Source organism: Gorilla gorilla, chromosome 22 (genome assembly GCF_029281585.2).
Source record: "Gorilla gorilla gorilla isolate KB3781 chromosome 22, NHGRI_mGorGor1-v2.1_pri, whole genome shotgun sequence".
NCBI lineage: Eukaryota > Metazoa > Chordata > Mammalia > Primates > Hominidae > Gorilla > Gorilla gorilla.
In genome coordinates, this window is record NC_073246.2 from 37,944,378 (window position 1) to 37,961,131 (window position 16,754).

At 44.8% G+C, this 16,754-nt stretch overlaps 2 protein-coding genes across 12 annotated transcripts in view; one reads left to right on the plus strand and one right to left on the minus strand.

Moving 5' to 3' along the window:
• SETD4 (SET domain containing 4) overlaps positions 1–16,754 on the minus strand; it is a 26,176-nt gene continuing 9,422 nt past the window's right edge. For 9 of the 11 annotated variants that reach the window (XM_055373990.2, XM_031005123.3, XM_055373991.2 and 6 more), the window contains exons 5-12: positions 13,429–13,517; positions 10,649–11,078; positions 8,849–9,023; positions 6,858–6,939; positions 5,639–5,719; positions 3,213–3,336; positions 1,143–1,309; positions 1–1,018 (exon numbers count right to left, since the gene is read on the minus strand). In XM_055373990.2, the coding sequence (XP_055229965.1) occupies positions 1,175–1,309; positions 3,213–3,336; positions 5,639–5,719; positions 6,858–6,939; positions 8,849–9,023; positions 10,649–11,078; positions 13,429–13,517 (1,116 nt within the window). In that variant the 3' untranslated portion in view covers positions 1–1,018; positions 1,143–1,174. Of the gene's footprint in view, positions 1,310–1,573; positions 1,737–3,212; positions 3,337–5,638; positions 5,720–6,857; positions 6,940–8,848; positions 9,024–10,648; positions 11,079–13,428; positions 13,518–16,754 lie in introns of all 11 variants that reach the window. The other 2 variants (XR_008674854.1, XM_063702584.1) reach the window with 2 other exon arrangements.
• Positions 15,350–16,572, plus strand: LOC129529357 (beta-citrylglutamate synthase B-like). The gene has a single exon (XM_063702585.1). It carries the CDS (start codon positions 15,479–15,481, stop codon positions 16,502–16,504), a length of 1,026 nt encoding a protein of 341 aa, XP_063558655.1. The 5' UTR covers positions 15,350–15,478; the 3' UTR covers positions 16,505–16,572.

Genomic DNA, 16,754 nt, shown 5'->3' on the forward strand with positions numbered 1-16,754 from the left:
TTCAAGAAATCATGAGAAAGTTTTATTTTAAACTCTGCCTGCCTCCTGAGGCCAGCAGGCCCCGTTCATTTGGTTTCACTAGGCTCCAATGAGAAAGGAATTTGAGTTCTTGGGAAGAATGAACCCTGGGAGGGTAAACAGGACTCTGGGCAACGTTGTCTAAGCGGCATTCCCAGCACGGGCCTGAACAGGACCAGCAGCCCCTCCGTTACTTACGCAGGCAGTCCCAAGGCCACAGGCCGCTGAGAGCTCTGCAGGAAGCTCTCCCCACCCAAGGTCTGCGCGGTATCAAAACTCAAGAATAAGAACAGAGGCCAAACCACCACCATGGTTTGCCATCAGCTGACCTACACTGAACCCCAGAATCAAGCAGACAGGCCCACCACGGCCCAGCTGTGCAGGATGAGCCAGCTCCCCAGGTGGAAAGGCCTGCCCAGGAAAGTCGCCAGAACAAAGCAGAAAGAGCCGCTGGCTGAGCCAGTCATTCTTCCCAAGTGAATAATGAGACAAGTGCCACCTTGAGAGGCCAGGAGCATGCTTAGAGGACATTCCCTCCTCCCGGAAGCCGTGTGTCCCCTAGGGGGCTCTTCAACACCCACCTCAGTGCAGCCACACAGGGAAGGGCTGGCGGCTGGGCCACCCTGGCGGGGACCCAGGACTACCTCACACTGCCCCACACCCACCGCCAATCTGCCCCTTAACCGAATGGTATCAGAGCATCTTAAAAGCACAACCACTGGACTCTGATAGCTGCTGTGTCAGATAAGAAGCAGGCCCCGTGGTGACAGACCACACACGGACGCAGCTGGCTCCTGGCTGCCTCACAGTCCGCCTCTCTCCTCACAGTTCAGCACTTTATTCAGAAGAGCATTAGACCTGCCATCCAGACAGCTTGTTCACCTTCACTCACAGCCTCACAATCCCAGAACCTGTGCTGCCCCCTGCAGAAATCCTGCATGTCCTGGGGGCAGCCACCACCCCAGCCCACGATGACGCTCTTCAAAATTAACTTTTGTTTCTGTAGGAAAAGCAAAAGGAAAAGGATTAAGTTCCTAATTGTTGAGTAGACACAACTCATCGACTCTCAACTATATAAATTTAGTCCATCAAACCTTAGTCTAAAATGTGTGACTAACACCCACCAGAGGAGGTGACCAAATGCGCTTCGGTGAAATCAGGTAAAAGCTGTTTGCAAACTGTGCAGGGTCTCAGCAGATGCCCTGAGAATCTTTAGCTCTTCCGTCCACAAGGATTCCACCAAAGTTAGCTGGTTTAACAGGGCCTCTTTTTCATCCTTCATATGAGACACCTGAAAGTTATTTTTTAATTACTGTTATTGTAGTAAAACATATATATATATATTTCACAGAACGTACCTTTCTAACTAATTTTAAGTGTATGGTTCAGCAGCATGAAGTACATTCACATTGTTTAGATCCACTGCCACTCTCCAGCTCCAGAACTTTTTCTATCACCCAAACAGAAACTCTACAACCATTCATCAATAACCCTATTCCCCTCTTCCCCAAACCCCCCGTCACCTCTACTCCACTCTCTGTCTCTACGAACTCACCTGTTCCAGGAACCTCACAGAAGTGGATCATACAGTATTTGTCCTTTTGTGTCTGGCTTATTTCATTTCCAATAATGTCTTCAAGCGTCATTAAAATCACTCTTTAAATCCCAGGCATGTTTTCATATGAATAAGCTGATTTCTCATTTAACTAAAACATTTACTAAATAAACACATCAATGAGAAAGAATGCTTGAAGTCACACAGTAACTTTTACTTTTTCCCTTTTAATAAAAAGTAAAGGCAAAGATATGGAATCAACCTAAGTATTCATCAACAGATGAATAAAGAAAACGTGGCATATATACCCAGTGAAGTACATTCAGCCTTATAAAAAAGGAAATTTTGTCATTTGTGACAACATGGATGAACCTGGAGGACATGCTGTCACACGGCAATAAGCCAGCACAGAATGACCAATATTGCATGATCTCACTATACGTGGACTCTAAAATCATCAAACTCATAGAAGCAGGGAGTCAAATTGTGGTCACCAGAGGCTGAGGGGTTGGAGGGGGATTAGGGAGATGTTGATCAAAAGACACCAAATTTCAGCTGGACCAGAGGATTAAGTTCAAGAGATCTATGGTACATCGTGGTGACTACAGTTAGTAACAATATATTATGTACTTGAAAATTGCTAAGTGTAGATTTTAAGTGTTCTCACCACAAAAAAAATAAGTATATGTGATCATGCATATGTTAAATAGCTTGATTTAGCCATCCACAATGTATACTTATTTTAAAACATCATGTGGTCCACTATAAATATATACAATTTTTACTGACCAATTAAAAATCAAGAGGCCAGATGCGGTGGCTCATGCCTGTAATCCCAGCACTTTGGGAGGCTGAGGTGGGCGGATCACCTGAGGTCAGGAGTTTGAGACTAGCCTGCCCAACATGGTGAAACCCTGTCTCTACTAAAAATACAAAAATTAGCCAGATGTGGTGGCGGGCACCTGTAATCCCAGCTACTCGGGAGGCTCAGGCAGGAGAATCACTTGAACCCAGGAAGCGGAGGTTGCAGTAAGCCGAGATCGTGCCATTGCACTCCAGCCTGGGAGACAGAGCAAGACTCTGTCTCAAAAAAAAAATAGAAAAGAAAAAGAAAAAATAAATAAAAAGAAAGAAAGAAAAAAATTGAGAGAAAAAGCATAGGTACTATGTTAACAGTCAAAAATGGAGCCCAGATGCAGTGGTTCAGGCCAGGCGCAGTGGACACTTGTAATCCCAGCACTTTGGGAGGCTGAGGCGGGTGGATCACTTGAGGTCAGGAGTTCGAGACCACCCTGGCCAACATGGTGAAACCCCGTCTCTACTAAAAATACAAACATTAGCTGGGCATGGTGGCGGGTGCCTGTAATCCCAGCTACCCGGGAGGCTGAGGCAGGAGGATCGCTTGAACCTGGGAGGTGGAGGTTGCAGTAAGCCAAGATCATGCCCTTGCACTCCAGCCTGGGCAACAAGAGTGAAACTCCATCTCAAAGAAAACAAAAATAGAGATTATATCAACATTTATTTATTTAAGGCACTAAACAATGCTCTTATGAAATGCACTATCCCTAATAACATGTACAAAACAAGGAACTGCTGAATCAAGACACTTCTTTAAGGATGTCATATTCTAGAAACATACCTTTTGAAGCACAGCATTAGTCTCTTCTATGAAATAATAGCATATTTTCTGGGCTATGTCCAAAGTTGTCTTCTCATTCGTATCTGAAATTACCTCCCCAAGAAGTACTTTTTTCCAGCATGTACTAGAACCAAAATGTTCCATGACACAATTTTAGCAGGCTCTCAAAAAACAGACTTTTTTGTTTCAATGCAACACATAAACTCCTTCTCCTATTTCTCCAGGAGCATAATACAACTCATTCCATAAGCAGATTCCCCAAACCTCCACGCCACTTGCAGCTCCCACGTGGAAGCCGACCAGGTAATGAGAGAGGAGGAGGAGGAGGAGCTGAGAATAAAAAGCACGGGGGGTGGGTACTCTCTGCAGGCAAGGACTGAATGTTATTATCATCACATGTGTCTGACCCATGAGTGAATGAAGTCCTGTTCCCGGCCATGGGAACGAAGCCAGTGACAGAACAGGAGGGCGAGTCCACAGCCGAAAGGCAGAGGACTAAGGAGCAAAGGCAGGAGTTTTCCTTCAAGTGACCATCTGTCCAAAATAGTAGCAAACTGGGCACAATTCACAAAGCCAAATGCTCCACGTCTGGAAGGAGGAATCTACAGCAAGCCTCTATCCCCATGCAGGTCATTCCAGTGCTCTACTACAAAGGTTCGCAGGAAACGGGGCTCAGTCAGCAGGCAGGACCCACCCTGGAAGGTCTGCTGTGGCAGGTGCAAGGGAGCCACAGCAGGATGCGGAGCAGAGGTGGCAGCGCCAGACCTAAACACTAGAAAGAAGAACTACCGGGAGAAAGATGACGGAGGACCGGATTCTGAACACCGAGAATCTGGAAGTGGAAGTGGCTTCGAAGGGGAGGAAAGATGGCTGCTGTGGAAGTAAACAGGAGCCCATTAGATTCAGAACAGCTGGCAAGACACAGCCCGGAATAGCCTCAGAAGGCTTCAGTTTCAGAGATGACAGGTGAAATGAGTTCTCAGTAAAGAAAAAGGAAATGACTGTGTGTCAGGCATGGTGTTCATGAATAACCATTACCTAATTTAATCTTCACAGTTACCTAGCAAAGAAAGCATGATTATCCGCATGCTAGACTCAAAGAAACACTCAGCAAAGTTGAAGCACTCACCCTGAGTGACAGAGCTAGTGAGGCAGAAAGAACTGAAACGCGCCCCAGCCAGAGCCCCACACGTGCTTTCTCCACACCCACTCAGTAAGCGGTAACTCAAATGCAAGAAAAGAGGCCTAAGGAAGACCTCTGGGAAACAGCCAGTTGTTGTATTTAATTTTGGGCTGAAGTATCCGAAAGGACTCATACCTTGTTGCCAGAAGGATTTAAAGAAGCTAACATAAGTACACACAAAATAAAAGGTAGGATGAATGAAGGCAGAAAACAAGACAAAGGAAGACAAAAGGAGAAAAGACAAGATACAGCAGGAATGGGCCAGTGCGAAACCGCATGCCCCAACACTAGGTACGTTTGCATGCACCTCAGATTTGCCTCTCAGTTTTCCAGTGAACAAGGAAAAGAAGGAAACATCAGTTAAAGAATTCATAGTATCTGTAAGATAAAAACACTCCATTTGCTAAGAATAAAAACAAAAACTATGTCTAGTGTTGAGACCAGAGAGAAATTTTACTCCAAAAGTTCCTAGAGAAAAAGAAGAAAGCAACATCATCTCATCCACAAGAAGAACAGGCGTCATTGAAGGGGCACCAACTGCTCCCAGGCACTGTGCCTCATCTCAGTCAGTCCTCCCAACTGCTCAAGGACAGCCTGCACCATCTTCAAGAGGTTCTCCCTGGATATCTAGCAGCAGAAGGTTGAAGGCTGCTCTCCCTGCCAGGGACTCAGGCTGAAGCTGCCCCTACACTGGGTACAGCACAGCTGGATGTGTCGACAGGGGGCTGCAGGGAGCAGGACTGACAGCAGGCAGGAACATGAGGGAGCCTGGCCAGGATGCACACCCACACCAGGGGCTCCCCGACCTGCCTCCCCCATGGAAAAGTCCAGCTCTTCAGCCAGGTTTCTGGATCTGCCCCAGGGCAGGACCGACGTTAGGGACTCTAGCTCTACTTGTCCTGGGCAAAACTTACCTACTCTGAGACTTTCCTCTGAACAGTGCCAATGCCCACACTTTTTAAAGGATTTCAGGTCACCAGGAGGAAAATATGAGTAGAAACAAAAAAATTATCAAAACTATGTATTCTGAGTCTAAAACCAGAATTCCAAAACGGTTAAAACTTAGAAATGAAACATTCACTACATGGGCAAGTTACATAATGAGAAAGCAACTCCAATGTATGACATTCCTTTTTCCTCCCTGGTTGGATATCTGAATGCAAGCCAAAAACAAACAAACAAACCCTCCAAAGTTATATCTAGCCTGTTGCTACAGCTTAAGACCAACACATGTGAAACTTACAATTTCTCAGCTTCCAGACATAACAACTTAAGGGCTGTGAGTAGCCTCCAAGATGGTCCATCCCATCCAAATGTCAAATTTCTGAAGTGGAAAAACAAATAATGACAAATCCATCATTTCAGTATTTCATGACCTCATAGCAAATGACTGAAGAGCCAAACACCTTTTTAAAGAGGTTGCTAAATGTCATGTAACCTGCAATCTTGGTCAAAGGACAAGAGAAAATCAGTCTGCAAATACTTAAGAAGAAAGCCTAAGTAACAGAAAATTCTCTCCCCATTTTTTTTCTAAAGAGTAAACAGCTGGCCGGGCACAGTGGCTCACGCCTGTAATCCCAGCACTTTAGGAGGCCGAGGTGGGTGGATCACGAGGTCAGGAGATCGAGACCATCCTGGCTAACACGGTGAAACCCCATCTCTACTAAAAATACAAAAAATTAGCTGGGCGTGGTGGCAGGCGCTTGTAGTTCCAGCTACTTGGGTGGCTGAGGCAGGAGAATGGCGTGAACCTGGGAGGCGGAGCTTGCAGTGAGCTGAGATTGCGCCACTGCACTCCAGCCTGGGCGACAGAGCGAGACTCCTTCTCAGAAAAAAAAAAAAAGAGAAGCTTGAACATGGATGAGGGGTCGGAGGCAGGGCCCATGCACAGGAGTTCCCAGTAAGAGAAACGCTTAAGAACTGGAACTACGCTGGGCATCCCACTGATGGCAGCCACCACTGCCAGGCTGCTCTCACACCATGGCGGGATCATTTCAAACTTCATTTCATCCGGAAAAGAAAATCTGAAAGGGAGAGCCTTGAACCCTGTTTAGCCACTTGGCATGGAATCACCTCGCTACCCACCTACCCCAAGAGCCTGCACCATGTTGCCAGGTGCGTGGGCTCTCCTGAGGCCCAGCCTGGCCTTTCCACATGACCACAGGGGAGACAGACTCACCCTGGGCCACACATCAACACATCCAAGCTCTCTTTTGGTACCATAATTTAATATTTCTAGCTTGTACCTTATGTCCCTAAAGAAGTTTCTTTCAAGTGTCTTATACTCCTTTTGTCCTCCACAACATCAAGCGCAGTTTTACTGCACATAGCAAGTGCTCAATACCTATCCGTCAGCTGATACAGGGTCAGGAGGGGTCTCACCCCCATGGAAAATTTAACCCCAGGTTTTCCATGAAAATTTCCTAAAGGAATAATTTTAAGAGGGAAAGAGAAACACTTACTCTATATAGCCATGATCCTTTAAAATAGAAATCTTTTTGTCCATCTGTTTATCTGTTGATGGAAGATATTTAACAAGTATTTCTATATTTAAAAAAAAAAATCAGACTGTTAGGGCATAAATTTGGACAAAAGTATGTCTCCCTTCCCTTCTCAACTCACTTCCTTTCCCTTTAGCAACCCAGACATGCATAAACAGTTCCACCTAATTCACACAAAGGAAATCTACTCTTCAAGTCCAATTCAGTCACATCAGTACTGAGCCCCTGAAAGGCTGTAAGAATTTCAAGGCTGGAGGACTAAACACGCATAACCTCAGCTCGTGCTCCCATTAAGTAAATCCACCAAAAACAAGCAGGTCATTAGGACATCAGCATGACTGTTGAAAAATTACAGTCAACAAAAGTAGAGGCCCTACAAAAACATGAGGAAAGGTTTACAATACTGAGCTTTTTCCAAACCAGAATTCAAAGTAGTCTGGATATTAGTGACTGCAACTACAAAAAACTTAAAGTAAATATGCACAAATTAACAAAGCTATTTGGAGAAGCAGGGTAATAAGGGATTTTTCTATTTTATTTTAAAAATGTAAATATAACTAAAATATAATTTTTGCTCAAATTAATTTATTCAACAAATGAATACTTCATGGACATCAATATTAAATTTATCAGGATTTTGAAAACATGAAGCCAATCTCGAAGCTGGTTTTCTAGCAGCAAGACCCAGTTTTTGCTTTTCTATTTTTATTTTGAGAAATCACATTATTATTCTGCCTATAAGATGGAGTAGTAACAGCTTGGCCAAGTTTCTATTTCCAATCAAATCTATATTTAAAAATGCTTCAAATTATACATTTAATAAGGCTCTTGCCCTTTTTTCATGGCCTAGAAAACTGCTTCTCTACAGTTTCAGAAAGGGAAAAATCAGTCTTCTATGTACTTTTTTAACACTATATTTGGAATTTTCACTGCTTAAGTGTAATGGCTAACTTACTATTTTAAAATAATAAAACTGGGCCAAGCACGGTAGCTCCCTCCTATAATACCAACACTTTGGGAGGTTGAGGCAGGAGGATCTCTTGAGCCCAGGAGTTGAAGACCAGCCTGGGCAACATAACAAGACACTGTCTCTATCATATGAAAAAACAAATATCAAAAATAGTAATAATAAAACCAGGCCAGGCACAGTGGCTCACTCCTATAATCCTAGCACTTTGGGAGGCTGAGACAGGTAGATCACTTGAGGCCAGAGTTCAAGACCAGCCTGGCCAACATGGTGAAACCCCGTCTCTACTAAAATTACAAAAGTAGCCAGGCATGGTGGTGTGTGCCTGTAATCCCAGCTACTCCGGAGGCTAAGGCACAAGAATCACCTGAACCTGGGAGGCGGAGGTTCCCACGAGCCAAGATTACACCACTGCACTCCAGCCTGAGCAACAGAGTGCGACTCTGACTCAAAAATAATAAAATCAATGATGATGGCTAGGTTAACAGATCACAAAAGAACATACATGAAATCAAATCTCACCATGGCAACAACCTCCAGAAACAAGGACTATAGATAGATTTATCTCTGTGATTAACACAGTGTCTTACCCACAGTAGGTGCTTAATAAATATTTTTTATTCATTGCTCTCTAATCCTATTTTCTTTAGTGCCAGTGACAACGTCTCAGTATAAACATTTCCATCCTTTAATACTGTATTTATTTCCTCAGCAGTTTTCCTTTTCTTCCATTCTATCTTCTGACCCAAGGCAATGAAAACTTCTCAATTATTCTTCTCCTAAATATCAGTCAAAACTTCGTTGTTTTTACTTCAACACTGAAATTACAGCCAGTAAAAGTAAGGCTAGGCCTACCTAGAAGAAAATTAGTGATGTGTATGTCAGTATTACGGTTTTGATATTTTTATTAAAACTGAAAATACACACCTCCAAATGGGGAAAAAAATTATATAGTGTTAATGTTAAGAACAAAGTTGATTCCAACCTCTTGAGACATAAACACAAGCATGAGGATTATGGACGGAAACAAATCCGTATTCCAGGAACAGCCGTTGATTATCGTGAGGGCCGTAACAGATGAACACCTCTTCATGCTTTCTCCAACGTGAAGTCGTTCTAATTTCGTAAGAGTGAGTTTCTTCATTAAATGCTGCTTTTACCTAGAAAGAAAAACTGTTAAAGGTATTTTTTAAAGTAAGGTGTAAAACTCCAAAGCTGATTAAGTTATTACATAATATTAATGTGAGTCAGGTGCAGCTTTCAAACACCCATCAATAAATGTAACTACGCATAGGGAAAATGCCACTTCCGGTTTCATCCACCTTGACTTCACCCCATTGATGACGGAGGGAGTCCTGCCCTAGGGCTCTGGGGGTGGCCACACCACGACACCCAACACAGCACAGATGAGATCATCAGCAGTTTATTGGTCACGTCCACTCACAGCCCAGGGAAGGAGGACATGGTGGTGCCAATAAACTTTATCTGTAAAAAGCTAGAGAGTAAATACGTTCAGCTTTGCCAGCACTATGTGGTCTCTGACACAAGTTGTTGTATTCTCACAATCCTTTCAAAGTGTAAAAACCATTCTCAGCTCAGGGCTCTCGGGCCACATGCCCACAGGCTCTAGTTCGTGCTGTGGTCTTCCTACAGTAAACTATAAACTCATTGGTTTGGCACATAAATGCACCAAAAGTCCCAATAAAAATAAATCACTGCTGATGGAGTCCCCATGTCTAGCATCCTATCACACTACACACTCCTGATATTATTTCGTCAACATCAACCACAGAAACACCACCTAATCCCAGGCTCCTTTGCTCCCGATTATTAAAGATACTTCTTTCTACAAAAGTAACAAGCAGACAGCCCTTGTTCCTGGGCTAAGAAAGCAGAGTGGGAACCTCCCTAAGCTCTGATCTCACGTAGAGAGCACGTAAGCTTAGCACGTGGGCTCACAAGGCATGGCTGCTCTTCTCCAGTGGAATGTCAGATGAAGGCGACGGCCAGGACACAGATCCCAGCCATGTCCCTCCACAACACACCCCAAAGGGGTTACAGGTGAGCCAACTGATGGACTCTCTTCCGCTCTCCAAGCCAGGCCTCTACCCCTGCATGCCCTGCAAATACGCTCATTCCCTAAATGAGCCACCTGGGGAAAGCGCTGGGGAGGAGGCGATCTGTGACCACCTCCGAAATCAGGTTTCTTTCATTATTTCCCAGAACCCTTTCCCCACAAATACCCATCCATTCAATAAACATTTACTGAACACCTACTATGTGCCAGGCCCTGCCATGAGCACTGGGGTGACAAAGAGGAACAAGACAAAGACCCCATTCTCAAAGATTTCAGAGCTCAGTGGGAAAAAGAGCAAGTCAGTCAGCGATCAGAGCAAAGAGAAATGCTGTGACAGCTATAACACCAGTTTAAAAGGGACGGGGCAGGAAAGCAAGCTAAGCTTCAGTCCCAGAAGGAGGAACGAGGGAGAAGAAAGGAAGGCTCCGCACCACGGGCTGCTGGGAAAGACCGGACAGAGGATGCAGCACGAGGCTCTGTAGGCCTGAAGAGCAGAGTGAAGAAAAGGGGCCGAGGCAAGCACTGCAGGAGGGATAGTGGGGTCTAGAAGAACAATAGGAGCCTCCTGATGTCAGGCCAACCTGACAGGGTTACCTGAAGCCGCCGACGCCTCTCCCTGTGGTGCCACCCACATCTACAGCCACAGGTTCTGGGCAGCGGAAGCCTTCCTATCCAAATAGAATAGCTGTTCCCTTGTCAGCTTCTCACCTGGACATGTGGGCTATGATTCAGCAGGTCCAGGTACGGAGCGAGTGCACAGGTGTCCGGCTCCGCAGAAAGGCATTCCCGCTGCCTGGGCCTCAGGTACACGGCTCTGGTGTTGACGGTGCACCAAGCCCACAGCAGGGCACTGTAGCTGAAGATGCTGTCAACAGCCTCCGCAAACAGAGGCTGCAGAGAAGAGAAAAAGTCTCTGGAGGAAGCAAAGAACTCCTGCACGTGGGCTCTCTGCTCTTCAGCCTTTGCTTTTAAAGATTTGGGAAGAAGGTTCACCACTTCCGGCTCCAAACAAACAGGGCAGGTATACGCCTTGGGTAAAATCTCCAGGTAAGGCTTCCAAAGAGATCGGCGCCCAGCATGCTTTTCTGAAACTAAAAAGGTGCACAGCGCCAGCAGAGGAGATGGAGGAGGCTTCCACCTTTGAAAATTAAAAGCCAGTTTAAAGTAATTACTTTGATTCAAAATACGAAATAAGCCAAGCAGTTTGTTTTGCTGCCAGAAGGAGTGTGTTCAAACTGTCAACACACTCAGTTTACTTAACAGACTCAAAAGAGTTCCTTCCTTCCTTCCTTAAGGCTCTTCCTCTCCGGGGGAGCACAGCCCCAGTGCTAGTGCTCTGAAAGAGCCATACTTACATGTCAGAAATACTGACTCACTAAGCCAAGTTCCAGGTTTGTTTGCAAGAGATTCCTCTTTGCAAAAAAACCTCTTTGCTTCCAACTTGGTTCTCCAGTTATAAAGCTTTTGACCTAAGTCCATTTGTCTCACCTATGTAAAGATATAAAATACGGTGGGGAAAAAATGGTGGAAAGAACTGAGACCTGCACCATCCGATACAGTAATCACTGGGTACACAGAGCTATTTAAATTTAACCTTTAATTATTTAGAATTGAATATTTAAAATTCAATCCCTTGGTGAGATAAGCTATGTTTTAATTGTGCAATAGCCATTCAGAGCTAGCGGCCACCATACTGGACAATGCATAAAAAACATCTGTCATTGCTAAAAGCTCTATTGGAGGGCACCAACCTAAACCAAAACTGAATATGCTCATATACAGTTGTTGCAGTTCTAAAGCTTTTATTCCTAAGTTTACCTGCTCTATTACAAATTCTGTATCACAGTATTTTTACTTGCACAATTGCCAATAAAAAGATCTCATGTTGCCTGAATGTATTTAGAAAGTTTTCATCAATCCTTCGACATCCAGATTCCTATACTGCCATACATTCTACTCAAAATTTCAGAATGATTCAGAAAATGTTAACAATGACAGCATCATTGTCTCTACACAGGCCTAAAAGACCTATTCACTTTCTTCCAAAAACATGCCAGGGGGATAAAAGACCAGCACTTACCTAATGGTTAAGAGACAGTATACGCCAGGCACAGTGGCCCTTTGCCTATATCCCAGCACTTTGGGAAGCCAAAGTGGGTGGATCACTTGAGGCCAGGAGTTTGAGACCAGCCTGACCAACATGGAGAAACCCCATCTCTACTAAAAATACAAAATTAGCAGGGCATGGTGGCGCACACCTGTAATCCCAGCTACTCGGGAGGCTGAGGCATGAGAATTGCTTGAACCCGGAAAGTGGAGGTTGCAGGGAGCCAAGATCACGCCACTGCACTTCAGCCTAGGCAACACAGCAAGACCTTGTCTCAAAAAAGAAAGAAAAAAACGGTATACTCTTTCAACCCTTGTATTTAGAAATCCCTTCCACTGCGGGTCTCTCTCACTCTGTCCTCAAAGATGCCCCAAAACAAAGGCCCAGCAGAACGTGTGCCAGCAAACAGTTCTCCCCCATCAGCCTCCGCTCTTCTATACCTAAATGAAACTAATTCTTTCACAAAGTCAACAGCTCTCCAAAGTTCAAGAAAAACTGAAGTACAATAAGGGTAGAAATAAGAGAGAGTAACTTACATTTGTCAAGAGCTACTGTGATGGAAGAGAACAGGCTACTATGAGCCAAGGCACTCAGCTGTGATTTACATATATTATCCCATTTAATTTTTATTTCTTAGTCAGTGATGGATCGGGATATCATACCCACACTCCAGGAAGCCTATTAAAAACCTTAGAAATGCCATTTATAGTGAATTAAGAACAAACTTTCTGGCCGGGCACGGTGGCTCACACCTGTAATCCCAGCACTTTGGGAGGCTGAGGCAGGTGGATCACAAGGTCAGGAGCTCAAGACGAGCCTGACCAAGATGGTGAAACCCTGTCTCTACTAAAAATACAAAAAAAAAAAAAAAAAAAAAAATTAGCTGGGCGTGGTGGCAGGCACCTGTAATCCCAGCTACTTGGGAGGCTGAGGCACGAGAATCGCTTGAACCTGGGAGGCAGTGGTTGCAATAAGCCAAGATCACGACACTGCACTCCAGCCTGGGCAACAGGTGAGACTCCGTCTCAAGCAAGAGAGAGAGAAAGAGAGAGAGAGAGACGGAAGGAAGGAAGGAAGGAAGGAAGGAAGGAAGGAAGGAAGGAAGGAAGGAAGGAAGGAAGGAAGGCAGGCAGGCAGGCAGGCAGGCAGGCAGGAAGGCAGGAAGGAAGGCAGGCAGGCAGGCAGGCAGGCAGGCAGGGAGGGAGGGCGGGCGGGCGGGCAAACTTTCTAGAATGGAGTAAACTTTTCACATCATTCAGGTTATTTATCAGCTCTACAAGGGACTGGGTTCTAATGAATTGTGTCTCAAGTGACATATTTGCCAATGACAGACCTTAAGGAGAAGCACTTGCACCAGGTAAGCATGTGTGTGGTCACTTACTTAGTAATGTATGCCCCTAAGTAGCTTCGAATCACTGTGTCCGTGGTGAGCAGGCAACTCTCAGGCAACGAAATGATCATCTGTCCCTCCTGGCCAAAATGAAAGTAAAGTTGAGGATGCCTATGCTTTGGGAAGGACCCATGAGTATGAGTCTTACAAAGTCTTTGATCCCACAATCACCTACCAGTAACCTACTGTAACTCAACCAAAAGCCACCAATGAGCCCACCAATGGAGTCGCTCCCAACTCTGAGAGTCAGCAGATGCACACGAAGCTTCTCCAATGCCAGGCCCCACAGCCCCAACAAAAATGAAAGGTTAATTATGTGACTGACACCCACAAGCAGTCAACCCTTCACCAGAATGAGTGGTGGAAACATGCTGACAATTCAAATTATACTGTTTCTTCACTTTTTTTTTTTTTTTTTTTTTTTTTGAGATGGAGTTTTGCTTTTGTCTCCCAGGCTAGAGTGCAATGGCGTGATCTCAGCTCACTGCAACCTCCACCTCCCAGGTTCAAGTGATTCTCCTGCCTCAGCCTCCCAAGCAGCTGGGATTACAGGCACCCACCACCATGATGGTGCCTAATTTTTGTATTTTTAGTAGAGACAGGGTTTCACCTATTTCTTCACTTTCTTATGCCAGGAAATAGTGCTACCAGTAGCAAACAGACAGAAACTACCCCCAAAAAATTGTATCCAGTGAAATCCAAGTGGCCAGGTGATGGTCTGTTCTCTACATAACCCACGCTTATGAGCTAAAGAAAGGCCAGCATGCCCAACACAGTAAGCGTCGAACTCTACCACTTGCAAGAGTATCGTTTTCAGTGTCTCCCACTGAGATAGAACCATAGAAAGAAAAATTAGATGTAAAGTAATAGAAAACAGTTTAAATAAACACAGCATGAAGAAGCCAGATGTAAGACTCTCCTTTAATTCTAACTGGCATCTAAGTTGGTTAAAAATCTCAGCCAAGGCCAGGCGCGGTGGCTCATGCCTGTAATCCTAGCACTTTGGGAGGCTGAGGCGGGTGGATCGCTTGAGGTCAGGAGTTCAAGACCAGCCTGACCAACATGATGAAACCACATCTCTACTAAAAATACAAAAATTAGCTGGCCATGGTGGTGCACACCTGTCATCCCAGCTACTCGGGAGGCTGAGGCAGGAGAATCACTTGAACTCGAGAGGCAGAGGTGGCAGTGAGCCGAGATTGCGCTACTGTGCTCTAGCCTGGGCGACAGAACGTGACTCCGTCTCAAAAAAGAAAAAAAATCTCAGCCAAAAAATCTTCCGGGATCAATTTCTGGTTTCCTCATCTGTAAAGCAAGATTAAGCTGGATGATCACTATGGTCACTCCCCATTCCAACATCCTATGATCTTCTGGTTTTAAAATATTTGGGTAAATCTCTTTATCATCAAAATGCAAACTGTACACTTCACTGTGCATTTCACTATATGTAAAATATGTCTCAATTTTCAAAAACTTTTGATAAAACAACCACATTTGAATGTACATGTGAAACAACTGCCAATTATTTCATGACCTAAACAAAAACTACCTGTAGTTACTGCTGCATACATGACATTTCTCATCCCCAAATTCTGCTACAGAATAAAGTCAATTACACCTTCCTCCAAAAACAAAAATATTGTACAACAATATGAATGTACTTAATACTACTGAACTTCAAAATGGTTAAGATGGTAAGTTTTATGTTAGATGAGCTTCCGGGTTTATGGATTCGTGGGCTGCTTCCACCTGCTAGGAGGGTGGTGCACTCTAACTCGGGGACAGAAGCCCCTGTGCTCAGGACTCTTGCAGACCTCTAAATCTGGCTGTTCATCTTCCATAGTCAACTGGTAGACGTTACATCCAAGAGGAAACAATCCAGGCAAGGAAGCACAAGCTGATCAAGATCTGTAGTTCCGTGGCTGCCAAGTTGGGGTTTTTGACAGATTGTCCCATCAGGGAAGACTATCCTCAAACAGAGATTTTACGAGCACTGAAGGCCAAATGTTGTGAGGAGGAACTGGACTTTAGGGCTGTGGTGATGGATGAGGTGGTGCTGACAATGGAGAAAGGAAACTTGGGTCTGCGGATCAATGGAGAGCTAATCACTGCCTACCCACAAGTGGTGGTAATCAGAGTACCAACCCCTTGGGTGCAAAGTGATTGTGACATCACTGTTTTGCGCCATCTAGAGAAGATGGGATGCCAGTTAATGAACCGACCTCAAGCCATCCTGAACTGCGTTAATAAGTTCTGGACATTTCAAGAGTTGGCTGGCCATGGTGTTCCTCTGCCAGATACTTTCTCTTATGGTGGCCATGAAAATTTTGCTAAAATGATTGATGAAGCTCAAGTACTGGAGTTCCCAATGGTAGTAAAGAATATGCGGGGTCATAGAGGTGAAGCCGTTTTCTTGGCTCGAGATAAGCACCATTTGGCTGATCTAAGCCATCTTATTTGCCATGAAGCGCCATACTTGTTCCAGAAGTATGTTAAAGAGTCACATGGACGGGATGTACGTGTCATTGTCGTGGGAGGCCACGTGGTTGGCACCATGTTACATTGTTCAACAGATGGGAGAATGCAAAGCAACTGCTCATTAGGTGGTGTGGGGATGATGTGTTCATTGAGTGAACAAGGGAAGCAGCTAGCTATCCAGGTGTCTAATATCCTGGGGATGGATGTGTGTGGCATTGACCTGTTGATGAAAGATGGCAGCTCCTTCTGTGTCTGTGAGGCCAATGCAAATGTAGGTTTCATCGCCTTTGATAAGGCTTGTAATCTACATGTAGCTGGTATCATAGCAGACTATACTGCCTCCCTTCTACCCCCTGGCCAGCTCACCCAGCGTATGTCCCTGCTCTCTGTGGTGTCCACTGCCAGTGAGACTAGTGAGCCGGAGCTGGGTCCCCCAGCCAGCACTGCTGTTGACAACATAAGTGCAAGTTCCAGCTCTGTTGACAGTGACCCTGAAAGCATAGAGCGAGAGCTGCTCACCAGACTCCCAGGGGGACTGTTCAACATGAACCAGCTGCTAGCCAATGAAATCAAACTACTGGTGGACTGACTCTACTGGTAATTAACCAACAAAACCCTTGTAAAACTTTCTTTTTTCTTTTCTATTTTTAAAACCAACTTGCAATGCTGTTCATGGAGGACGCTCAGGAAGATGAGAGAAAATTAGTAGGATTAGTTGGAGAGAGTGGGAGATAGACGAGACCCCCGCTAGTAAGATGTTACTTTCATTTACAAATCCTACAGAGAGGCAGAATAGGTGGGGTATAGAAAAATGTCAGGCTGTGAGTTACCCTTTTAAA